The sequence below is a fragment of the Lepus europaeus genome, chromosome 8 (genome assembly GCF_033115175.1).
Source record: "Lepus europaeus isolate LE1 chromosome 8, mLepTim1.pri, whole genome shotgun sequence".
NCBI classification, from domain to species: domain Eukaryota; kingdom Metazoa; phylum Chordata; class Mammalia; order Lagomorpha; family Leporidae; genus Lepus; species Lepus europaeus.
Window position 1 is genome coordinate 74,604,256 of NC_084834.1, and position 20,478 is coordinate 74,624,733.

The 20,478-nt window shown below is 40.1% G+C and overlaps 1 protein-coding gene across 1 annotated transcript in view; it reads left to right on the forward strand.

The window, feature by feature from the left end:
* The window catches only part of SLC9B1 (solute carrier family 9 member B1), a 133,405-nt gene that overhangs the window by 102,089 nt on the left and 10,838 nt on the right, over window positions 1–20,478 (forward strand). Inside the window, exon 13 of the mRNA XM_062199805.1 lies at window positions 20,037–20,143. Within this exon, the coding sequence (XP_062055789.1) occupies window positions 20,037–20,143 (107 nt within the window). The remainder of the gene's footprint in view (window positions 1–20,036; window positions 20,144–20,478) is intronic.

Here is a 20,478-nt window from a genome sequence, read left to right on the forward strand (position 1 = left end):
CTTGCTGGATTGAACCCTATATCATTGTATAATGATTTTCCTTGTCTGTCTATACTGCTTTTGGTTTAAAATCTATTTTTGCTTATATAACTGTGGCAATTCCTGCTTTCCTTTGGATTCCATTTGCATGAAATACCTTATTCCATCCTTTATCTTTAAGTCCATTGTGTCCTTTAAGGTTAAACGAGTTTCTTATAAGCAGCATATAATTGGGTGTTGTTTTTTTTAAATCTATTTGGTCACTCTATGTTATTTAATTGAAGAATTTGATCCATTTGCTTTTAATGTGACTCTCAACAGGCAATGGTCTTGCTGCTGCCATTTTGATAATTGTTTTCTAGTCTAATTGTTGTCCTTTCTTTCTCCCTCTCTTACAGTCTTTGTGTGTGTGCGCGCACGCGCATGCACACATACAAGTGATTTTCTCTAGTAGTGTTTTAATTATTTTTTAAGTCTGTTATATATTTTTGCTTTTGTGATTACTGTGAGGCTTATCAAAAACATGTTTGGTTACAAACAAGCTATTGAGGAATTATAGCAAAATGACATTGATTATAAATATAGGAAAAGAAAGAGATAACAAATGCTAAGAAAGAACTCTGTACTGGCACTTTGTTGTTCCCAACATTTTGAATTTTATGTCCCATATTTTCCCTTTCTATATTGTGTATTTCTTAACATTTATATGTAGCCATTATTGTTGTCTTTGGTCTTCATACTAAAGATATGAATGCTTTACTGACCATGTTTACAATATTAGAGCATTCCACATTTATATAGTTACTGTTACTGGAGTTTTCTACCTTCTGCTAGCTCCTTTTTACTCATTAGTGTCTCTATCTTTCAGCTTGAAGAACTTCCTTTAGCATTTCTTGTTAGACAGGTCTGGGGGGTAACAGAATTATCTTATGTTTCTTTCTCTAGAATTGACTGTGTTTCCTTCAGATCTTAAGCCTGGCTTTGCCAGTGTTCTTGATTAGCAATTTTTGTCCTTAAGTACTGTGAAAATCTTGTCGCACTCCTTCTTGGCCCATAAGGTTTCTGGCAAATTGGGACCCCTGCATATGTTATTTTCTCTTGTAGCTTAGATAATCTTCTCTTTATCTTTAAATACAGAGAGTTTGTTTATAATATGTCTTAGGTAGAGTTAGTTGGGTTGAATCTGACTCATGATCTCTGGCCTTTCTGTTCCTGAATAGTTGTATCTTTTCATTATTAACTCTTTGAATATGTCTTTTAAACCTTTGGCATTCTCAAGTCCCTCCTGAACCTGAAAAACTCAGATATTTGCCCTTTTCATGCTTCCCCAAAGTTCCCATAAGCTTTTTTCAATCTGCTTGATTGTTTCTCTTTTCTAATCTAATTGTATGTTTTCAAAGAGACTGTCTTCAAACCTATTGATTCATTCTTCCATTTGATCTATTATGCTATTTATGACTTATATGACATTTTTAATTATACTTAGTGTATTTTAATTACTCTAATATCTCTGTCAAGTCTTTCTTAGAGTATAATTGTTTCTCTGTGTTCACTTGAAATTCATTGAGTTCCCTTAAAACAGCTATTTTGAAATCTTCATCTATTCATTTGAAAATTCCAATTCCTAGATGATTGGCTTCTGGCATCTTATTTTGTTAGGTGATGTCATGGGTCCCTGGAAGTTCTTGACACTTTCTGCTGTACAACATCATCTGTTCATTTCAGGATTCATTAAATTAATCTTGCTTTATTTGTGGTTATCCTTCCAGAAATTCTAAGGAGTCTATTTATTTTCTCTGGGCCTGTGGACACTTCGGCAATTCCAGTACTAGATGGTATCTTGAGTCAAAGTTTGCCATAGATCATCTGCTAGTGTGTTCTGTATGTTCAGTCCTAAAATGTACCCCAAGATCAAATCTGTCCCAAATTCACAGTTTGCGTATGATTCAGAATGAACTGGGAAAGTGTCTACAAATGGGTGGTCTGGAGTGAGCATTAAGTCTAGCAGTTAAGGCGCTGGATAAGTTGCTCTTATATTGCAAAACTTAGGTTTGATACCCAGCTCTGGCTCCTGAACCCAATTTCCTGTTAATGCAGACCCTGAAAGGCTGTAGTGATGGCTCAGGTAATTGGATTATTGTGACCCACATGGAAGACCTGGAATGAGTTCTTACATCCCAGCTTTGGGAGGCCTGCCCATTATAGGTATTTGGTGTTTTCTTTCTCGTGTGTGTGTGTGTATGTGTGTGTGTGAAATAAATTAATTTTTTAAACTGTTATAAATAAATATAAATTAATAAATATAAATAATAAATATTAATATTAATTAATTAATTTTTAAAACTGTTGTCCATTCCTACAAGTCCTTTCTTAGAGCAGAAGTAGGTCCAGATGCCTAACACCGTGGCTACCAAAGCCCTGATGCTATGCCACACCTATATCCCACAGCCTACAAATGGGGTAGCAGTGGTACTGTAGCCCACCTTACTGTGGTCTGCCTACTGTTGTAGTAGACTCATAACCCAAGGCCACTCCTACTAGCCACTACCAGTGATGCTGGCTATGATATAAAACTGATCAACTGGTGCCAGAGTACTCCATTTGGCAGTAGAGCAGGTCCAGAGACTGACACTGGAACAAAGACTTCTAGAGTTTCCAACTCCAGACACTGCCCTGCGGCAAGGACTTTTAGGATCTGCTCACTATTGGATTTTACCAGCTTGACATTTTGACATAATATAGTCCTGTGGTTGTTTCCTACCCAAGAAATCATTGCTAAATTCAAGATCATGGAGCTTTTCCCCATCTTCAATCTTTTGCAAGTGAATACATAGTTTTCCTACATCATTTGCAAAAGATACTGTCCAAGTATGAAGACATCTCAGAAATCTGAATATAGACCTACCATATGACCCAGCCATCCCACTCCTGGGAATTTACCCAAACCAAAAGAAATCAGCGTATGAAAGAGTTGTCTATACCCTCATGTTCATTGCAGCACAGTTCACAATAGCTAAGATATGGAATTAACCCAGATATCTAATCGTTGACACAGACACATATTAAGGAGTAGTACTCAGCTATTAAAAAAAAAAGAAGAAGAAGAATGAAATCCCAACTTGCAACAAAACAGATGCAACTGGAAACCATTATACTTAGTGAAATAAGCCAGTCCCAAAGACAGAAACCATGTGTTTTCCTTGATCTGAGATAGCTAATAGAGTACTTAAATGTAATGTATTGGAGTGAAATTGACATTTTTAGATTCAATGACTGATTATGGCCCTTGTATCTTCTGTTGAGGGATACTGGTTTTTTTTTTTTTTTTTCATACTATTTGTTGAACTCTTTTACTTAGTGTAGGGTTAATTTTATGATCATTATATAAACTGAAAGTAGATCTTTATAAAAATTAAGAGTAGAAATGGAAGAGGGAGGAGGAAGAAAAGTTAGAGTGTGGGAAGAAGGGAGGGTAGGGTAGAAGTATCACTATGTTCCTAAATCTGTATATATGAAATACATGAAACTTGTAAAACTTAAAATTTTTTAAAAGACACTATGCATTATGTGATCTTCATGCCTTGTCAAAAATCATTTGGCCATTTATTTATTTATTTATTTATTTTTCTTTTTGACAGGCAGAGTGGACAGTGAGAGAGAGAGAGACAGAGAGAAAGGTCTTCCTTTGCCATTGGTTCACCCTCCAATGGCCGCCGCGGCCGGCGCGCTGCAGCAGATGCATCGCGCTGATCCGAAACCAGGAGCCAGGTGCTTCTCCTGGTCTCCCATGTGGGTGCGGGGCCCAAGGACTTGGGCCATCCTCCACTGCACTCCTGGGCCATAGCAGAGAGCTGGCCTGGAAGAGTGGCAACTGGGATAGAATCCGGCGCCCCGACCTGGACTAGAACCCGGTGTGCCGGCGCCACAGGTGGAGGATTAGCCTACTGAGCCGTGGCACTGGCCACATTTGGCCATTTATTGAGTGTTTATCTCAGGGCTTTATATTTTCTATTCCATTGTTCTACATGTTTGTCTTTATGCCAGTGAATTACTGTTTTGATTACTAAAGTTTTAAAATCCAGTAATGTGAGGCCTCAGCTTTGTTTTTTTTCTCAAGATTGTTTGGCTATTTGGGGGTCCTTTGGTTCTATGTGAATTTTAGGATTCTTTTTCCATTTCTATTAAAAATATTAGAATTCTGATAGGGATGGCATTGCATCTGTGGATTGCTATGGGTAGTATGCCCATCTTAACAAAATTATGTCTTCCAGTCTATGAACATGAAATGTCTTTTCATTTATTTGTGTCTAATTTCTTTCATCAATGTTTTCTGGTTCAGTGTAGAACTCTTTTGCCTCCTTAGTTATATTTATTTATTGTTGATACTGAATTATTTTACAAATTTATCTTCTGATTTCTCATTATTAATGTATGAAACACAACCAATTTTTAGTGTTGATATGGCTTCCTGCCAGTTTGCTAAATTTGTTTATTAGTTCTAATATTTTTTTGTGGAAATTTGGGGGTTTTGTACATATAAGATTCTGCCATCTGTGAAGAGAGTTAATTTTACTTTTTCCTTCCCAATTCTCAATGCCTTTATATATTTTTCTTGTCTAATTTCTTTGGCTAGGACTTCCAGTACTTTGAGAATAGAAATGGTGAAAGCAGGCAACTTTGCCTTGTTCCTATTCTTAAATGAAAAGCTTTCAGCTTTTTCCTACTGGGTATGATATTGGCTGTAGGGTTTTCACATAGGGAATTTATCATGTTGAGGCAATTTGCTTCTATTTGCTGAGGTATTTATCATGAACGGGTATTGGATTTGTCTAGTGCTTTTTCACATCAAATGAAATAATTGTGTGTTTTGTTTTTCTTCATTTTGTTAATGTGCTGTATTGCATCGAATAATTTTTTAATCCCTTTAAATTCCAAGGGTGGATCTCACTTTTGTCATGCTATATAATCCTTTAAATGTGCTGTTGATTTGGTTTGCTAGTATTGTGTTGAGGATTCCTGGATAATCATCAAGGATATGGTTAGAATGGCTTTCATACAGAAATCAACAAAAACAAATGCTGGCGGAAAAGGCACACTAATCCACTATTGGTGGGAATGTAAACTGGTAAAGTCACTGTGGAAGACAGTTTGGAGATACTTCAGATATCTGAATATAGCCCTATCACACGATTCAGCTATTCCACTCCTCGGAATTTACTCAAGGGAAATTAAATTGGCAAATAAAAGAGCTATCTGCACCTCTATGTTTATTGCACCTCAATTCACAATAGCTAAGACATGGAATCATCCTAAATGCCCATCAACAGAAGACTGGATAAAGAAATTATGGTATATGTACTCTATGGAATACTGCACAGTGGTAAAAAAAAATAATAAAATCCCATCATTTGCAACAAAATGGAGGAATCTGAAAAACATCATACTGAGTGAAATAAGGCAGTCCCAAAGGAACAAATATCATATATTCTCCCTGATCTGTGACAACTAACTAAGCACCTAAAAGGAAACCTGTAGAAGTGAAATTGACACTATGAGAAGCAATAACTTGATCAGCCCTTATCCTGGCTGTTGAGGAACAGCTTACTATTTTACTCTTTTTAGTATTTTTTTTTCTACTTAATACCATTGGTTGAACTCTTCAGTTAACACAGAATTATTCTTAGGTGTTTAAATTCAATTGAAAATTGATCCCTGTAAAAAATAAGAGTGGAGGCCAGTGCCGCAACTCAATAGGCTAATCCTCCACCTGTGGTGCCGGCACACCGGGTTCTAGTCCCGGTCAGGGCACCAGATTCTGTCCCGGTCGCCCCTCTTCCAGGCCAGCTCTCTGCTATGGCCCAGGAAGGCAGTGGAGGATGGCCCAAGTCCTTGGGCCCTGCACCCGCATGGGAGACCAGGAGAAGCACCTGGCTCCTGCCTTCGGATCAGCGCGATGTGCCGGCCACAGCACACCGGCCGCGGCAGCCATTGGAGGGTGAACCAATGGCAAAGGAAGACCTTTCTCTCTGTCTCTCTCTCACTGTCCACTCTGCCTGTCAAAAAAAAAAAAAAGAGTGGAAATAAGAGAGGGAGGAGATGTACAGTTTGGCATATGTTCCTACGGACTTAGACCTAAAGGTAAAGCTAAAAATTTTCCATAGGAATCTAAATTCCATTAAGTTGGCAGGTACTAATGCCATCTTACATGTTAAAGTGATCATATTGAGTGTGTAACTGATCATATAGATAAGATTAAGTGTCAAAGGGATCACATAAATAAGACCAAGTGTCTGGTGATGACAATAGATAGAATTAAAAAAGAAAGAATGATTCAACACGGGAAGCAGGCCACACAGCAGACTCATAGAATTACAAATGCCCTAAATAGCACTCTGACTTCAGAATTAGCCCTTAAGGCATTTGGATCTGGCTGAAAAGCCCAGGAGAGCAATTCAGGCATGGAAAGCCAAGACACTGTGGCAAAAAAAAGACCTACATGAAGGATCTCTGTGAGTGAGACCCCCGTGGAAAGAAGGAGCTATCAATGAAGGATGTACTTCTTTCTGAAGAGAGGAGAGAACTTCCATTTTGCATATTGCCCTTTCTAAACACTGACGGAGTTTGTGGTCCCCAAAGGCTTCCATAGCCTTGGCAGCTCATGTCAAGAGCCTCGGTGGTCACTGACATCAAAAATTAGAGTGTTAGTTGTTAAATCAACAACAGGAGTCACTGTGCACTTACTCCCCATATTAGACCTCTGTCCTTAATGAGTTGTACTGTAAGAATTAATGGTAAAGCCAGTCTTCAAACAGTACTTTTTACTTCATGTGTCTGTGTGGGTACAAACAGTGGAAATCTCTACTTAGTATAGGGTTGGTCTTCTGTATATAAAGTGAATTAAAAATGAGTGTTAATGAAAAATGGAATGGGAGAGGGAGTAGGAGGTGGGATGGGAGTGGGGGTGGGAAGGAGGGAATAGGGGGAAGAAACACTGTATTCCTAAAAGCTGTACATATTCATATTCATTAAATTCATATTCATTAAATAAAAACCTTTAAAAAATCATCAGGGATATTGGTCTGTAGTTTTCTTATAGTATCCTTGGCTTTAGAGTGATGCTAATCTCATAACATTAATTTGGAAGTGTTCCTTCCTCTTCAATTTCCAAAGAGTTTAGGCTTTCTTTGTTAAAAGGTTTTTCAGTAAGTATAGATCTATTTGGATTTTTTGTTTGTTTGTTTTTGTTTTTGTTTTTGTTTTTGACAGGCAGAGTGGACAGTGAGAGAGAGAGACAGAGAGAAAGGTCTTCCTTTTTGCCATTGGTTCACCCTCCAATGGCCGCCGCGATAGCGCGCTGCGGCCAGCACACCGCGCTGACCCGATGGCAGGAGCCAGGTGCTTATCCTGGTCTCCCATGCGGGTGCAGGGCCCAAGCACTTGGGCCATCCTCCACTGCACTCCCTGGCCACAGCAGAGAGCTGGCCTGGAAGAAGGGCAACCGGGACAGGATCGGTGCCCCGACTGGGACTAGAACCCGGTGTGCCGGCGCCGCAAGGCAGAGGATTAGCCTAGTGAGCCGCGGCGCCGGCCTATTTGGATTTTTTTATTTCATGATTTTGTCTTGGCAGATTTTATCTGCTACAAATTTGTTCATTTTTCCTTAACTTACCCAATTTTCCAGTGTAGAGTTATTCATGGTGGACTCTTTAAAAAAAAGATCGATTTATTTATTTGAAAGGCAGAGTTACAGAGAGACAGGGAGACAGATCTTCCATCCGCTGGTTTACTCCCCAAATGGCCACAATGGCCATAGCTATGCTGATCTGAAACGTGAGCCTGGAACTTCTTCCAGGTCTCCCTCATGGGTGCAGGGGTTCAAGGCCTTGAACCATCCTCTACTGTTTACCCAGGCCATAGCAGAGAGCTGGATCAGAAATGGAGCAGCCGTTGAAATTCATATGGAGACACAGAAGACCTCGAATAGCCAAAGCAATCCTGTACAACAAAAACAAAGCCGGAGGCATCACAATACCTGATTTCAGGACATACTACAGGGCAGTTGTTATCAAAACAGCATGGTACTGGTACAGAAACAGATGGATAGACCAATGGAACAGAATAGAAACACCAGAAATCAATCCAAACATCTACAGCCAACTTATATTTGACCAAAGATCCAAATCTAATCCCTGGAATAAGGACAGTCTATTCAATAAATGGTGCTGGGAAAATTGGATTTCCACATGCAGAAGCTTGAAGCATGACCCATACCTATCACCTTACACAAAAATTCACTCAACATGGATTAAAGACTTAAATCTACGACCCGAAACCATCAAATTATTAGAGAGCATTGGAGAAACCCTGCAAGATATAGGCACAGGCAAAGACTTCCTGGAAAATACTCCAACAGCACAGGCAGTCAAAACCAAAATTAACATTTGGGATTGCATCAAATTGAGAAGTTTCTGTACTTCAAAAGAAACAGTCAGGAAAGTGAAGAGGCAACCAACAGAATGGGAAAAAATATTCGCAAACTATACTACAGATAAAGGATTGATAACCAGAATCTACAAAGAAATCAAGAAAATCCACAACAACAAAACAAACAACCCACTTAAGAGATGGGCCAAGGACCTCAATAGACATTTTTCGAAAGAGGAAATCCAAATGGCCAACAGACACATGAAAAAATGTTCAAGATCACTAGCAATCAGAGAAATGCAAATCAAAACCACAATGAGGTTCCATCTCACCCCGGTGAGAATGGCTCACTTTCAGAAATCTACCAACAACAGATGCTGGAGAGGATGTGGGGAAAAAGGGACACTAACCCACTGTTGGTGGGAATGCAAACTGGTTAAGCCACTATGGAAGTCTGTCTGGAGATTCCTCAGAAACCTGAACATAACCCTACCATACAACCCAGCCATCCCACTCCTTGGAATTTACCCAAAGGAAATTAATTTGGCAAATAAAAAAGCCATCTGCACATTAATGTTTATTGCAGCTCAATTCACAATAGCTAAGACCTGGAACCAACCCAAATGCCCATCAACAGTAGACTGGATAAAGAAATTATGGGACATGTACTCTATAGAATACTATACAGCAGTAAGAAACAACGAAACCCAGTCATTTGCAACAAGATGGAGCAATCTGGAAAACATCATGCTGAGTGAATTAAGCCAGTCCCAAAGAGAAAAATATCATTTGTTTTCCCTGATCGGTGACAACTGAGCGCCAAAGGGGAAACCTGTTAAGTGAAATGGACACTATAAGCAACAATGAACTGATCAGCTCCTGTCCTGACTTTAGATGTACAATGTAATACTTTATCCTTTTTAGTATTTGTTGTTGTTGTTGTTGTTCTAGTACTATTGGTTGAACTCAGTAATTAACACACAATTATTCTTAGGTGTTTAAATTTTAACTGAAAAGTGATCCCTGTTAAATCTAAGAGTGGAAAAAGAGAGGGAGGAGATGAACAATTAGGAACATGCTCAATCGGTCTGGCCGCAAATGGTGGAGTTAGAAATGTGCCAGGGGATTCCAACACAATCCCATCAAGATGGCATGTACCAATGCCATCGCACTAGTCCAAGTGATCAATTTCAGCTCACAATTGATAGCTCTGATAGGTCTAAGAGACAAAGAGATCACACAAACAAGACAAGTATCTGCTAATACTAACTGATAGAATCAAAAAGGGAGAGAAAGATCCAACATGGGAAGCAGGATACACAGCAGACTCATAGGATGGCAGATGTCCTAAACAACACTCTGGCCTCAGAATCAGCCCTCAAGGCATTCAGATCTGGCTGAAGAGCCCATGAGAGTATAGCAGGCGTGGAAAGCCAAGATATCATGGGGAAAAAAAAAAAAAAGACCTAAATGAATGATCTCTGTGAGTGAGATCCCAGTGGAAAGAACGGGGCCATCAAAGAAGGAGGTACCTTTCTCTGAAGGGAGGAGAGAACTTCCACTTTGACTATGACCCTATCAGAATAAGATCAAAGTCAGCGAACTCTAAAGGCTTCCATAGCCCTGGCAACTCATGACTAGAGCCTAGGGAGATTACTGACGCCATGAACAGGAGTGTCAAATTGTTAAATCAGCAACAGGAGTCACTGTGTACTTACACCCCATGTGGGATCTGTCCCTAATGTGTCGTCTAAAGCCAAGTGATGCTATAACTAGTACTGAAACAGTATTTTTATACTTTGCGTTTCTGTGTGGGCACAAACTGATGAGGTCTTTACTAATTATATACTGAAGTGATCTTCTGTATATAAAGAGAATTGGAAATGAAAAAAAAAAAATAAACAACCTGGTGTTAAAATGGAAATGGCATAGAAAATTAATTAATTTTAAAAAAAAATTATGTAGGATCTCTGTCTTTAATGTGCTGTACATTGCTATTTAATGCTATAATTAGTAATCCAATGGTAGTTTTTTCACTTTATGTTGCTATATGGGCAAAATGTTGAAATCTTTACCTAATATATACTAAACTGATCTTCTGTATACAAAGAGAATTGAAAATGAATCTTTACATGAATGGAAGGGGAAAGGGAGCGGGAAAGGGGAGGGTTGCGGGCGGGAGGGAAGTTATGGGAGGGGGGAAGCCATTGTAACCCATAAGCTATACTTTGGAAATTTATATTCATTAAATAAAAGTTTAATAAAAAAAAAAAAAGAAATGGAGCAGCCGTGTCTCGAACTGGCAGCATCCATATGGGATGTCAGCACTGCAAGGAGGCAGCTTTACCTGCTATGCCACAGCATTGGCCCCAATGGTGGACTCATAATCCTCTTTATTCATCCTTTGTAATGTCGCTTCTTTCATTTTTAATTTGAGTATCCTTTTTGTCTTAGTCTAATTAAGAGTTTATCAGTTATTGAACTTTCAAAGAATTCTTAGTTTTACTGAATTTTTTTCCTAATCTTTATTTTGTTTATTTCTTCTCTAACATCTATTAGTTCCTTCCTCCTGCTAACATCATACATGAGTTTGTTCTTTTTCTTCCTTAAGGTATAAAGTTAGATTATTGATTTGACATCTTTCTTCTTTTTTAATGTTGGCTTTTACCTCTGTAAACTTCCCTCTTAGTACTGTTTCCACTATATCCTCTAAGTTTTGGTACATTGTGTTTTCACTTTTATTTGTATCAGAACATTTTCTAACTTCCCTGTGATTTTTTTCTATGCCCTATTGATGGTTTAATACTGTATTATTTAATTACCAGTTTTTTTTACTTTTCCTGTTTTCCTTCTGTGCGTTTCTAGTTTCATTCCATTGTGTCAGAAAAGATACATGGTATGACTTCAGTCTTCTTAAATCTCTTAAATATGGCAAGCTAACATGTAACATGTCTCAGAGAGGGTTTTTTGTAGTCCTCAGAAGAAGGCAGATTTTACTATGTTAGAGTTAAGTGTTCTGGAAGTGTCGGGTCCAGTTGGTCTATAATGTTTCAAATCTTTTGGTTTCTAATTATTCTTTCTGTATGGTCATTCTGTCTGTTACTGCAATTGAAGTGTTGAAGCTTCCTACTATTAGGGCACTGCTGTCTATTTCTTCCTTCAGTTTTGTCAGTGTTTGCTTCATATAGTTAGGTGCTCTGCATACCTATTTATAATTTTTTAAAATATTTATTTATTTATCTGAAAGAATTACAGAAAGAGAGGCAGAGAAAGAAAGATCATCCATCTGCTGGTTTACTCCCTAGGTGGCTGGCAACAGCCAGGGCTGAGCCAGGCAGAAACCAGGAGCCAGAAGCTTCACTGGGTCTCCTACATGGGTACAATGGCCCAAGCACTTGTCCACTACTTTTCTCAGGTCATTAGTAGGAGCTGGATTGGAAGTGGAGCAGCTGGGATTCGAGCACAATCAGTGTCACAGGAGGCACCTTTAAAATCCACTGTGCCACAATGCCATTTTCCGGATAAATTGCCCTTTCTTTCATTATATAATATTCTCTCTGTGACAATGGTTACTTAAGGTCTATTTTCCCTCTTTTGGTTACCCTTTGTATGGGATATCTTTTTCTGCCCTTTCACTTGCAGCCTATATGTGTCCCTGTAGCTAAAGTGAACCTCAAAAAATAAATAAATAAATAAAGTGAGTCTCTTGTAGACAACTTGGGTTTTTTAAATCCATTCAACTAAACTATGTCTTTTGATTGAGGAATTAAGTCATTAATTTTTTTATTTTAACTTTTAATTAATATAAATTTCCAAAGTACAGCTTAAGGATTACAATGGCTTCCCCCCCCCCATAACTTCCCTCCCACCTGCAACCCTCCCATCTCCCACTCCATCTCCCATTCCATTCACATCAAGATTCATTTTCAATTCTCTTTATATACAGAAGATCAGTTTAGCATATGTTAAGTAAAGCTTTCAACAGTTTGCACCCACACAGAAACACAAAGTGTAAAATACTGTTTGAGTACTAGTTATAGCATTAAATCACAATGTACAGCACATTAAGGACAGAGATCCCACATGAGGAGTAAGTGCACAGTGACTCCTGTTGTTGACTTAACAAATTGACACTCTTGTTTATGGCATCAGTAATCACCCTAGGCTCTTCTCATGAGTTGCCAAGGCTATGGAAGCCTTTTGAGTTCACCAACTCCGATCTTATTCAGACAAGGTCATAGTCAAAGTGGAAGTTCTCTCCTCCCTTCAGAGAAAGGTACCTCCTTCTTTGATGACCTGTTCTTTCCACTGGGATCTCACAGCTATCTTCCATTTAGGTCTTTTTTTTTTTTTTTTGACAGAGTGTCCTGGCTTTCCATGCCTGAAATACTCTCATAGGCTTTTCAGCCGGATCCAAATGCCTTAAGGGCTGATTCTGAGGCCAGAGTGCTGTTCAGAACATCTGCCATTCTATGAGTCTGCTGTGTATCCTGCTTCCCATGTTGGATCATTCTCTCCTTTTTAATTCTATCAGTTAGTATTAGCAGACACTAGTCTTGTTTATGTGATCCCTTTGATTCTTAATCCTATCATTGTGATCAATTGTGAACTGAAACTGATCACTTTGACTAGTGAGATGGCATTGGTACATGCCACCTTGATGAGATTGAATTGGAATCCCCTGGCACGTTTCTAACTCTACCATTTGGGGCAAGTCCGATTGAGCATGTCCCAAATTGTACATCTCCTCCCTCTCTTATTCCCACTCTTATATTTAACAGGGATCACTTTTCAGTTAAATTTAAACACCTAAGAAATACTTGTGTGTTAATTACAGAGTTCAACCAATAGTATTAAGTAGAACAAAAAAAAGTACTAAAAGGGATAAAGTATTAAGTTGTATACAGAAGATCAGTTTAGTATATATTAGGTAACGATTTCAACAGTTTGCCCCCATATAGCAACACAAAGTGAAAAAAAATACTATTGGAGTACTAGTTATAGCATTAAATAAGAGTGTACAGCACATTAAAGACAGAGATCCTACATAATATTTTTTTAAAAAATTAATTAATTTTCTATGCCATTTCCAATTTAACACCAGGTTTTTTTTTTTCATTTCCAATTATCTTTATATATCAGAAGATCGATTCAGTATATAATTAGTAAAGATTTATATTCATTAAATAAAAGTTTAATTAAAAAAAAAGTATTAAGTTGTTCATCAACAGTCAGGACAAGAGCTGATCAAGTCACCGTTTCTCATAGTGTCCATTTCACTTCAACAGGTTTCCTTTTTAGTGCTCGGTTAGTTGTCACCGATCAGGGAATTCATTAATATTTAAAGCAATTACTGATAGGCAGGGACTAACTATTGCCATTTTATTCATTGTTTCTCGTGTCTTGTGATTATTTTTGTTTCTTTTCACCTCTTGCTGCCTCCCTTTGTGTTTCATTGATTCCTTTTTTGTAGTGATATGCTTTGATTCCTTTCTCACTTTTATTTGTGTATCTTCTGTAGATTTTTTATCACTATAGAATTACATAAAGCATCTTAGTTATGACAATCTATTTTAAACTTAAAACAAGTTCAGGCCGGCGCCGTGGCTTAACAGGCTAATCCTCCGCCTTGCGGCACCGGCACACCAGGTTCTAGTCCCAGTTGGGGCGCCGGATTCTATCCCGGTTGCCCCTCTTCCAGGCCAGCTCTCTGCTGTGGCCAGGGAGTGCAGTGGAGGATGGCCCAAGTGCTTGGGCCCTGCACCCGCATGGGAGACCAGGAGAAGCACCTGGCTCCTGGCTTCGGATCAGCGCGATGTGCTGGCCGCAGCGGCCATTGGAGGGTGAACCAACGGCAAAAGGAAGACCTTTCTCTCTGTCTCTCTCTCTCACTATCCACTCTGCCTGTCAAATAAATAAATAAATAAATAAATAAATAAACAAGTTCAATTACATACAAAATTTTACTCCTTTACATTTCCTTTTCCATACCTTACATTGCTTTTATTCTGTACCCATTCATATATTTTAATGAAGTTATTTGTATGCTTTCATCTTTTATATTCCATATTTGAATTAAACTTGTTCTCAAACAGTACTTTATATGTTGGGGGGGGCACAAACTGTAGAAATCTTTACTTAGTATAAAGTTGGTCTTCTGTATATAAACTTAAACTAAAAATGAACCTTAAGGAAGAATGGGATGGGAGAGGGAGTGGGGAGGTGGGATAGGAGTGTGGGTGAGAGGGTGGGTATGGGAGAAAGAACCACTATATTCCTAAAGTTGTACCTATGAAATTTGCATAATTGACCGGCGCTGCAGCTCAATAGGCTAATCCTCCACCTGCGGCCCCGGCACACCAGGTTCTAGTCCCGGTCGGGGCACTGGATTCTGTCCCGGTTACCCCTCTTCCAGGCCAGCTCTCTGCTGTGGCCCAGGAGTGCAGTGGAGGATGGCCCAAGTGCTTGGGCCCTGCACCCACATGGGAGATCAGGAGATCTCCTGGTTCCTGGCTTCGGATCAGCGCGGTGCACCGGCCGCAGTGTGCCAGCCACAGCGGCCATTGGAGGGTGAACCAATGGTAAAAGGAAGACCTTTCTCTCTGTCTCTCTCTCTCACTGTCCACTCTGTCAAAAAAAAAATTGCATTCGTTAAATAAAAGCTTAAAAAAATGACTTAGCAGCACTAGTACAGTATTTCAGGATTCTATATTTGTATATTTACCTTTTTTATGTAAATTTATTTATTTATTTATTTGAAAGTCAGAGTTACACAGAGAAGGAGAGACAGAGAGGTCTTCCATCCGCTGGTTCACTCCCCAATTGGCCGCAACGGCTAGAGCTGTGCCGATCTGAAGCCAGGAGCCAGAAGCTTCCTCCAGGTCTCCCACGCGGGTGCAGTGGCCCAAGGACCTGGGCCATCCTCTACTGCTTTCCCAGACCATAGCAGAGAGCTGTATTGGCAGTGGAGTAGCCAGGGCTTGAACAGTGCCCATATGAGATGCCGGCACCGCAGGCAGTGGCTTTACCCACTACACCACAGAGCTGGCCCCAATATATTTATCTTTAATATAAAACTTTAGAGGCAGGCATTGTGGCACAGCCATTAAGCTACCACTTATGATGCCCCTGTCCCATATTGGAGTGCCTGCTGAGTCCCATCTACTCTCCTTCCTGCTTATGAGCCAGTAAAGCAGCAGATGTCTCAAGTACTGGAGCTCCTGCCCACCATGTGGAAGATCTGCATAGAGCTCTATCCATCTGGATTTGGCTTGATTCAGCCCCAGCTGTTGCAGACATTTGGGCAGTGAACCAGCTGGTGGAAGATATCTCAGTCTGTTTCTCTCTTTGTCACTCTGCCTATTAAATACATATCTTTTTAATGTGCAAGTTTATATTTTGATACCTCTGTGTTACTGTCTTCTGCCTTTTCATTTCTGCCTAAAGTGTTCTCCCTAATATTTCCTGTAAGGAAGATCTAGTGGTGATGAATTCTTTCAGCTTTATTTATTTGGGGACATCTGTTTCTCCCTCATCTTTGAAAGATAGTTTCATTGTATATACTATTCTTTTTTTTTTTTTTTAACAGAGTGGACAGTGAGAGAGAGAGAGAGACAGAGAGAAATGTCTTCCTTTTTCCGTTGGTTCACCCTCCGATGGCCGCTGCTGCCGGCATGCTGCGGCCGGCGCACCGTGCTGATCTGAAGCCAGGAGCCAGGTGCTTCTCCTGATCTCCCACGCAGGTGCAGGGCCCAAGGACTTGGGCCATCCTCCACTGCACTCCCGGGCCACAGCAGAGAGCTGGACTGGAAGAGGAGCAACTGGGACAGAATCCGGCGCCCCGACCGGGACTAGAACCCGGTGTGCTGGCGCCGCAGGCAGAGGATTAGCCTATTGAGCCACGGCGCTGGCCCGCTGATAATCTTATGGCAACTAGCTTAGATGTAACTAGATGCTTTCTCTTCCTGTTTTCAAGATTCTGTATTTTTCTTTGACTTTGACAGTTTGATTACAATATATCTCTTTGTAGGTCTCTTTGGGTTTATTGGAGTTCTTTGACCTTCTTGAAGTTGAATGTTCATTTCCTTCCTCAAATTTGAGAAGATTTTGGCTGTTTCTTCAACTGACTCTCTGCCCCTTTATATCCTCTCTCCTTTCCAGAAGTTCCATAATATGCAAATTAGTCCACTTGATGACATGCAATAAGTCCTTTAGGCTCTCTTAACTTTTCTTCTTCTTCTTTTTTTTTTTTTTTTTTTTTTGGCTCCTCTGACTTAATAATTTCAAATGACCTGTCTTCACCTTCACTAATTGTTTCTTCTGCTTAATGCGGACTCTTTTTGATCCCTTTTAGTGAATTTTTAAATTCTGTTATGGTATTCTTCAGCTCCAGAGTTTCTGGGTGGTTCTTCTTATAGTTTATTTCATTTTTTCAAAGATTTATTATTATTTGAAAGACAGACTTACAGAGAGAGAGAGAGTCTTCCATCTGCTGGCTTACTTTCCAAATGGCCACAACAGCAGGGCTGGGAGAAGCCAAAACCAGGAGCCAGGAACTCCATCTGGGTCTCCCATGTGGATGTCAGGGGCCAAAGCATGTGGGTCATCTTCTACTGCTTTCCCATGTGCATTAGCAGGGAACTGGATTGGAAGTGCAGCTTCCAGGACACAAACCAGCACTGATATGGGATGCTGGCTCTGCAATCAGTGGCTTAATCTACTATGCCACAATGCCAGCCCCCTGTTTATAATTTCTGTCTCTTTGTTGACATCCTCAATTTGTTCATACCTCATTTCCTGACTCCTTTAGTTGTGTATCCATGTTCTCATTGAACTGCTTTACGACAGTTATTTTGAATTCTTTGTTACATAATTCATGGATCTCTATTTCTTTGAGGTCGGTTTCTGGAGATATAATTTGCTTCTTTGCTTTGATCATATATCCCTTTTCATGTATGCCTTGTATGTGTGTTTAATGTTGGAGGGATTAGGGCTTTTAGAAAGACTGCCACCTTTCCCAGTCTTCACTGACTGGCTTCATGTAGAAGACATTCAGCAAGAAGCTTGGAGATAGATTCTAGGGGCTCTCAAACTTCTGGGCTGCATCAACTTCGAGTTTGTGCATGCAGTAGCCCAATTAGAGGGGTTTGCCAGTTTCTTCTTCTGGAGTTCTTGCTCCCCCTGGTGTCTGCCTGTGGTTCTGTAATATGTTCCTTTTCTGTGCCCTTTGTTCTCAGTGGTTCTCAGGCATCTAAAAAGTATGCAGATTGGGAGACAGGTAAAGCAGAGAGCAGTAACCCAAGGAAACCTCCCAAAAATGTCCTGCTCTTCTCTCTTTTTTTTTTTAAACTTTTATTTAATGAATATAAATTTCCAAAGTACAGCTTATGGATTACAATGGCTTTCCTCCCTATAACTTCCCTCTCACCCACAACCCTCCCCTTTCCCGCTCCCTCTCCCCTTCCATTCATATCAAGATTCATGTTCAATTCTCTTTATATACAGAAGATCAGTTTAGTATATATTAAGTAAAGATTTCAACAGTTTGCCCCCACATAGAAACACAAAGTGAAAAATACTGTTTGAGTACTAGTTATAGTTGCTCTTCTCTTTCACTCCTGATGATTTTCTCCCAATCATGCCAACCTGTGCCAGCTTGGGGAAGGGCTATTGTGTGTACAAAGAAGCAGTTTTTCTTACAAGTTTCCATGCCACTATCCCATGCTTTGGACTTGCCTGGGGTGCTGCAGCTTTTTAATTGGCTTATGGAGTTCTGTAAAGGCTTTTTTTATGGTTGTTCAGAGAGTGTCTCTATGGAACATAAAGGTTTGGAGCTTCCTAATTCATCACCTTGTTGATGTCACTGTTTCTATTTTAAGGTTCATTTTATTTATTTGAAAGGCAGAGTCTCATAGAGAGAGAGGGAGAAACAGAGAGATAGTCCATCCCCTGATCCACTCCCAAAATGACTACAATGTCTGGGGCTCGGCCAGGAGCTTCATCCAAGTCTCCCACATAGGTGTAGGAGCGCAAGCACTTGGGATGTCCTACTCTGCTTCCCCAGGCCATTAGCAGGGAGCTGAATAGGAAGTGGAGCAGCCGGACTCTAATTGATTCCTATATGGGATGCTGCATCACAGGCAGTGGCTTCACTATGCCACAGTGCTGGCCCCACTTTTTTTTTTTTTAGTTTATTTTTAATTTTTTAATTTTTGACAGGCAGAGTGGACAGTGAGAGAGAGAGAGAGACAGAGAGAAAGGTCTTCCTTTGCCGTTAGCTCACCCTCCAATGGCCACCGCGGCCGGCGCACTGCGGCCAGCACACCGCGCTGATCTGAAGCCAGGAGCCAGGTGCTTCTCCTGGTCTCCCATGCGGGTGCAGGGCCCAAGCACTTGGGCCATCCTCCACTGCCTTCCCGGGCCACAGCAGAGAGCTGTCCTGGAAGAGGGGCAACCGGGACAGAATCCGGCGCCCCGACCGGGACTAGAACCCGGTGTGCCGGCGCCGCAAGGCGGAGGATTAGCCTGTTGAGCCGCGGCGCCAGCCATCACTATTATTTTTAATATAAAAATTTTCCAAGATATATATTTACATAGTTTAGTGAGTCCAATACCTAAAGTAGAATGGAAAGTTTCTTGTGACCCAGGATTAATTTTTTGTTGCTTATTCTTGCTTTTTACTTGTTATAATGAGCCAGAAATATAAATGTATAATATCCATGGGTATAAAATATATTGAAAACTCAGTTGACTCAGATATTGCAAGGACTGGCCCAGGAGCAAAATTTTTTATGTTGTTAAATTGTTTTTATTTTTTAATGTTTAAATGATTTGTTTCTTTCTCAAAGTAATGCATCAGAGAAAAATCATTAATAAAACTGCCCTGGCCATCTGCTAGGTGTTACAGGTGCTCCTTTTTCACTTTCTCTCTGTTACTTTGCTTTAACCTGGTCTTTCAGGCTTGATTAAGAGGACCACATTGTAACTCATTATTTCTTTGTTTTCTAGCCCTTTATACAATGGAAACTTCTGAGTTGAGTCCCTATTAAATTCTTTGCAAGCACATATTTAATTTATCTAGTAAATCTACATGTTTTCACATATGTCACTATTAAAGTTTCATTTTCCTGCCGGCGCCACAGCTCACTAGACTAATCCTCCGCCTTGCGGCGCCGGCACACCGGGTTCTAGTCCCGGTTGGGGTGCTGGATTCTGTCCCGGTTGCCCCTCTTCCAGGCCAGCTCTCTGCTGTGGCCAGGGAGTGCAGTGGAGGATGGCCCAAGTCCTTGGGCCCTGCACCCTATGGGAGACCAGGAGAAGCACCTGGCTCCTGCCATCGGATCTGCGCAGTGCACCGGCTGCAGCGCGCCAGCCGCGGCGGCCATTGGAGGGTGAACCAACGGCAAAGGAAGACCTTTCTCTCTGTCTCTCTCACTGTCCACTCTGCCTGTCAAAAAAAATAAAAAATTAATTAATAAAAAAATTTAAAAATAATAGTAAAGTTTCATTTTCCTAATATATGTTTTATAAAATGCTTGCCTTTCTTCATGAATCATTAGAAATGGTTTTCTGATATGTAGCATCTGTGAAAATATTTCTCTATGAAATGTTTCCCTTATTGTGTGCCCTTACAGGTGGTATACTTAATAATATCGTATCCTCCTTCCGGGATGTACTTATTGGTGTGCTGGTAGGAACTATTCTGGGACATTTTGTTCATTTTTTTCCAAGTAAAGACCAGGTAAATTAAAAACTAACCTATTCTGTAGAAGTGTTGTATTAGACATTCCTTTAAAAATCTTTAACTTTAGGGAGATCCATGAAATACTAAATTTAGTACTTACTTCCCTTTCCACAAAAGTAGACTCATGCTTGCTCTGTGCAAAAACAGCACAGTAGTGATTGATACAGGTCAATGTCTTTGATTGAAGACTTATTTCCTGACTTGGCAGGTAAGGAATATCAGAAAAATGTCATTAAACTCAGCTTATCACTTTCATTCCACCAAACCTTTTCTCCACTAAATTGATTATTGATGTTTGATGGCTTTTTTCCTAATCTTTAGTCCGCAAAACT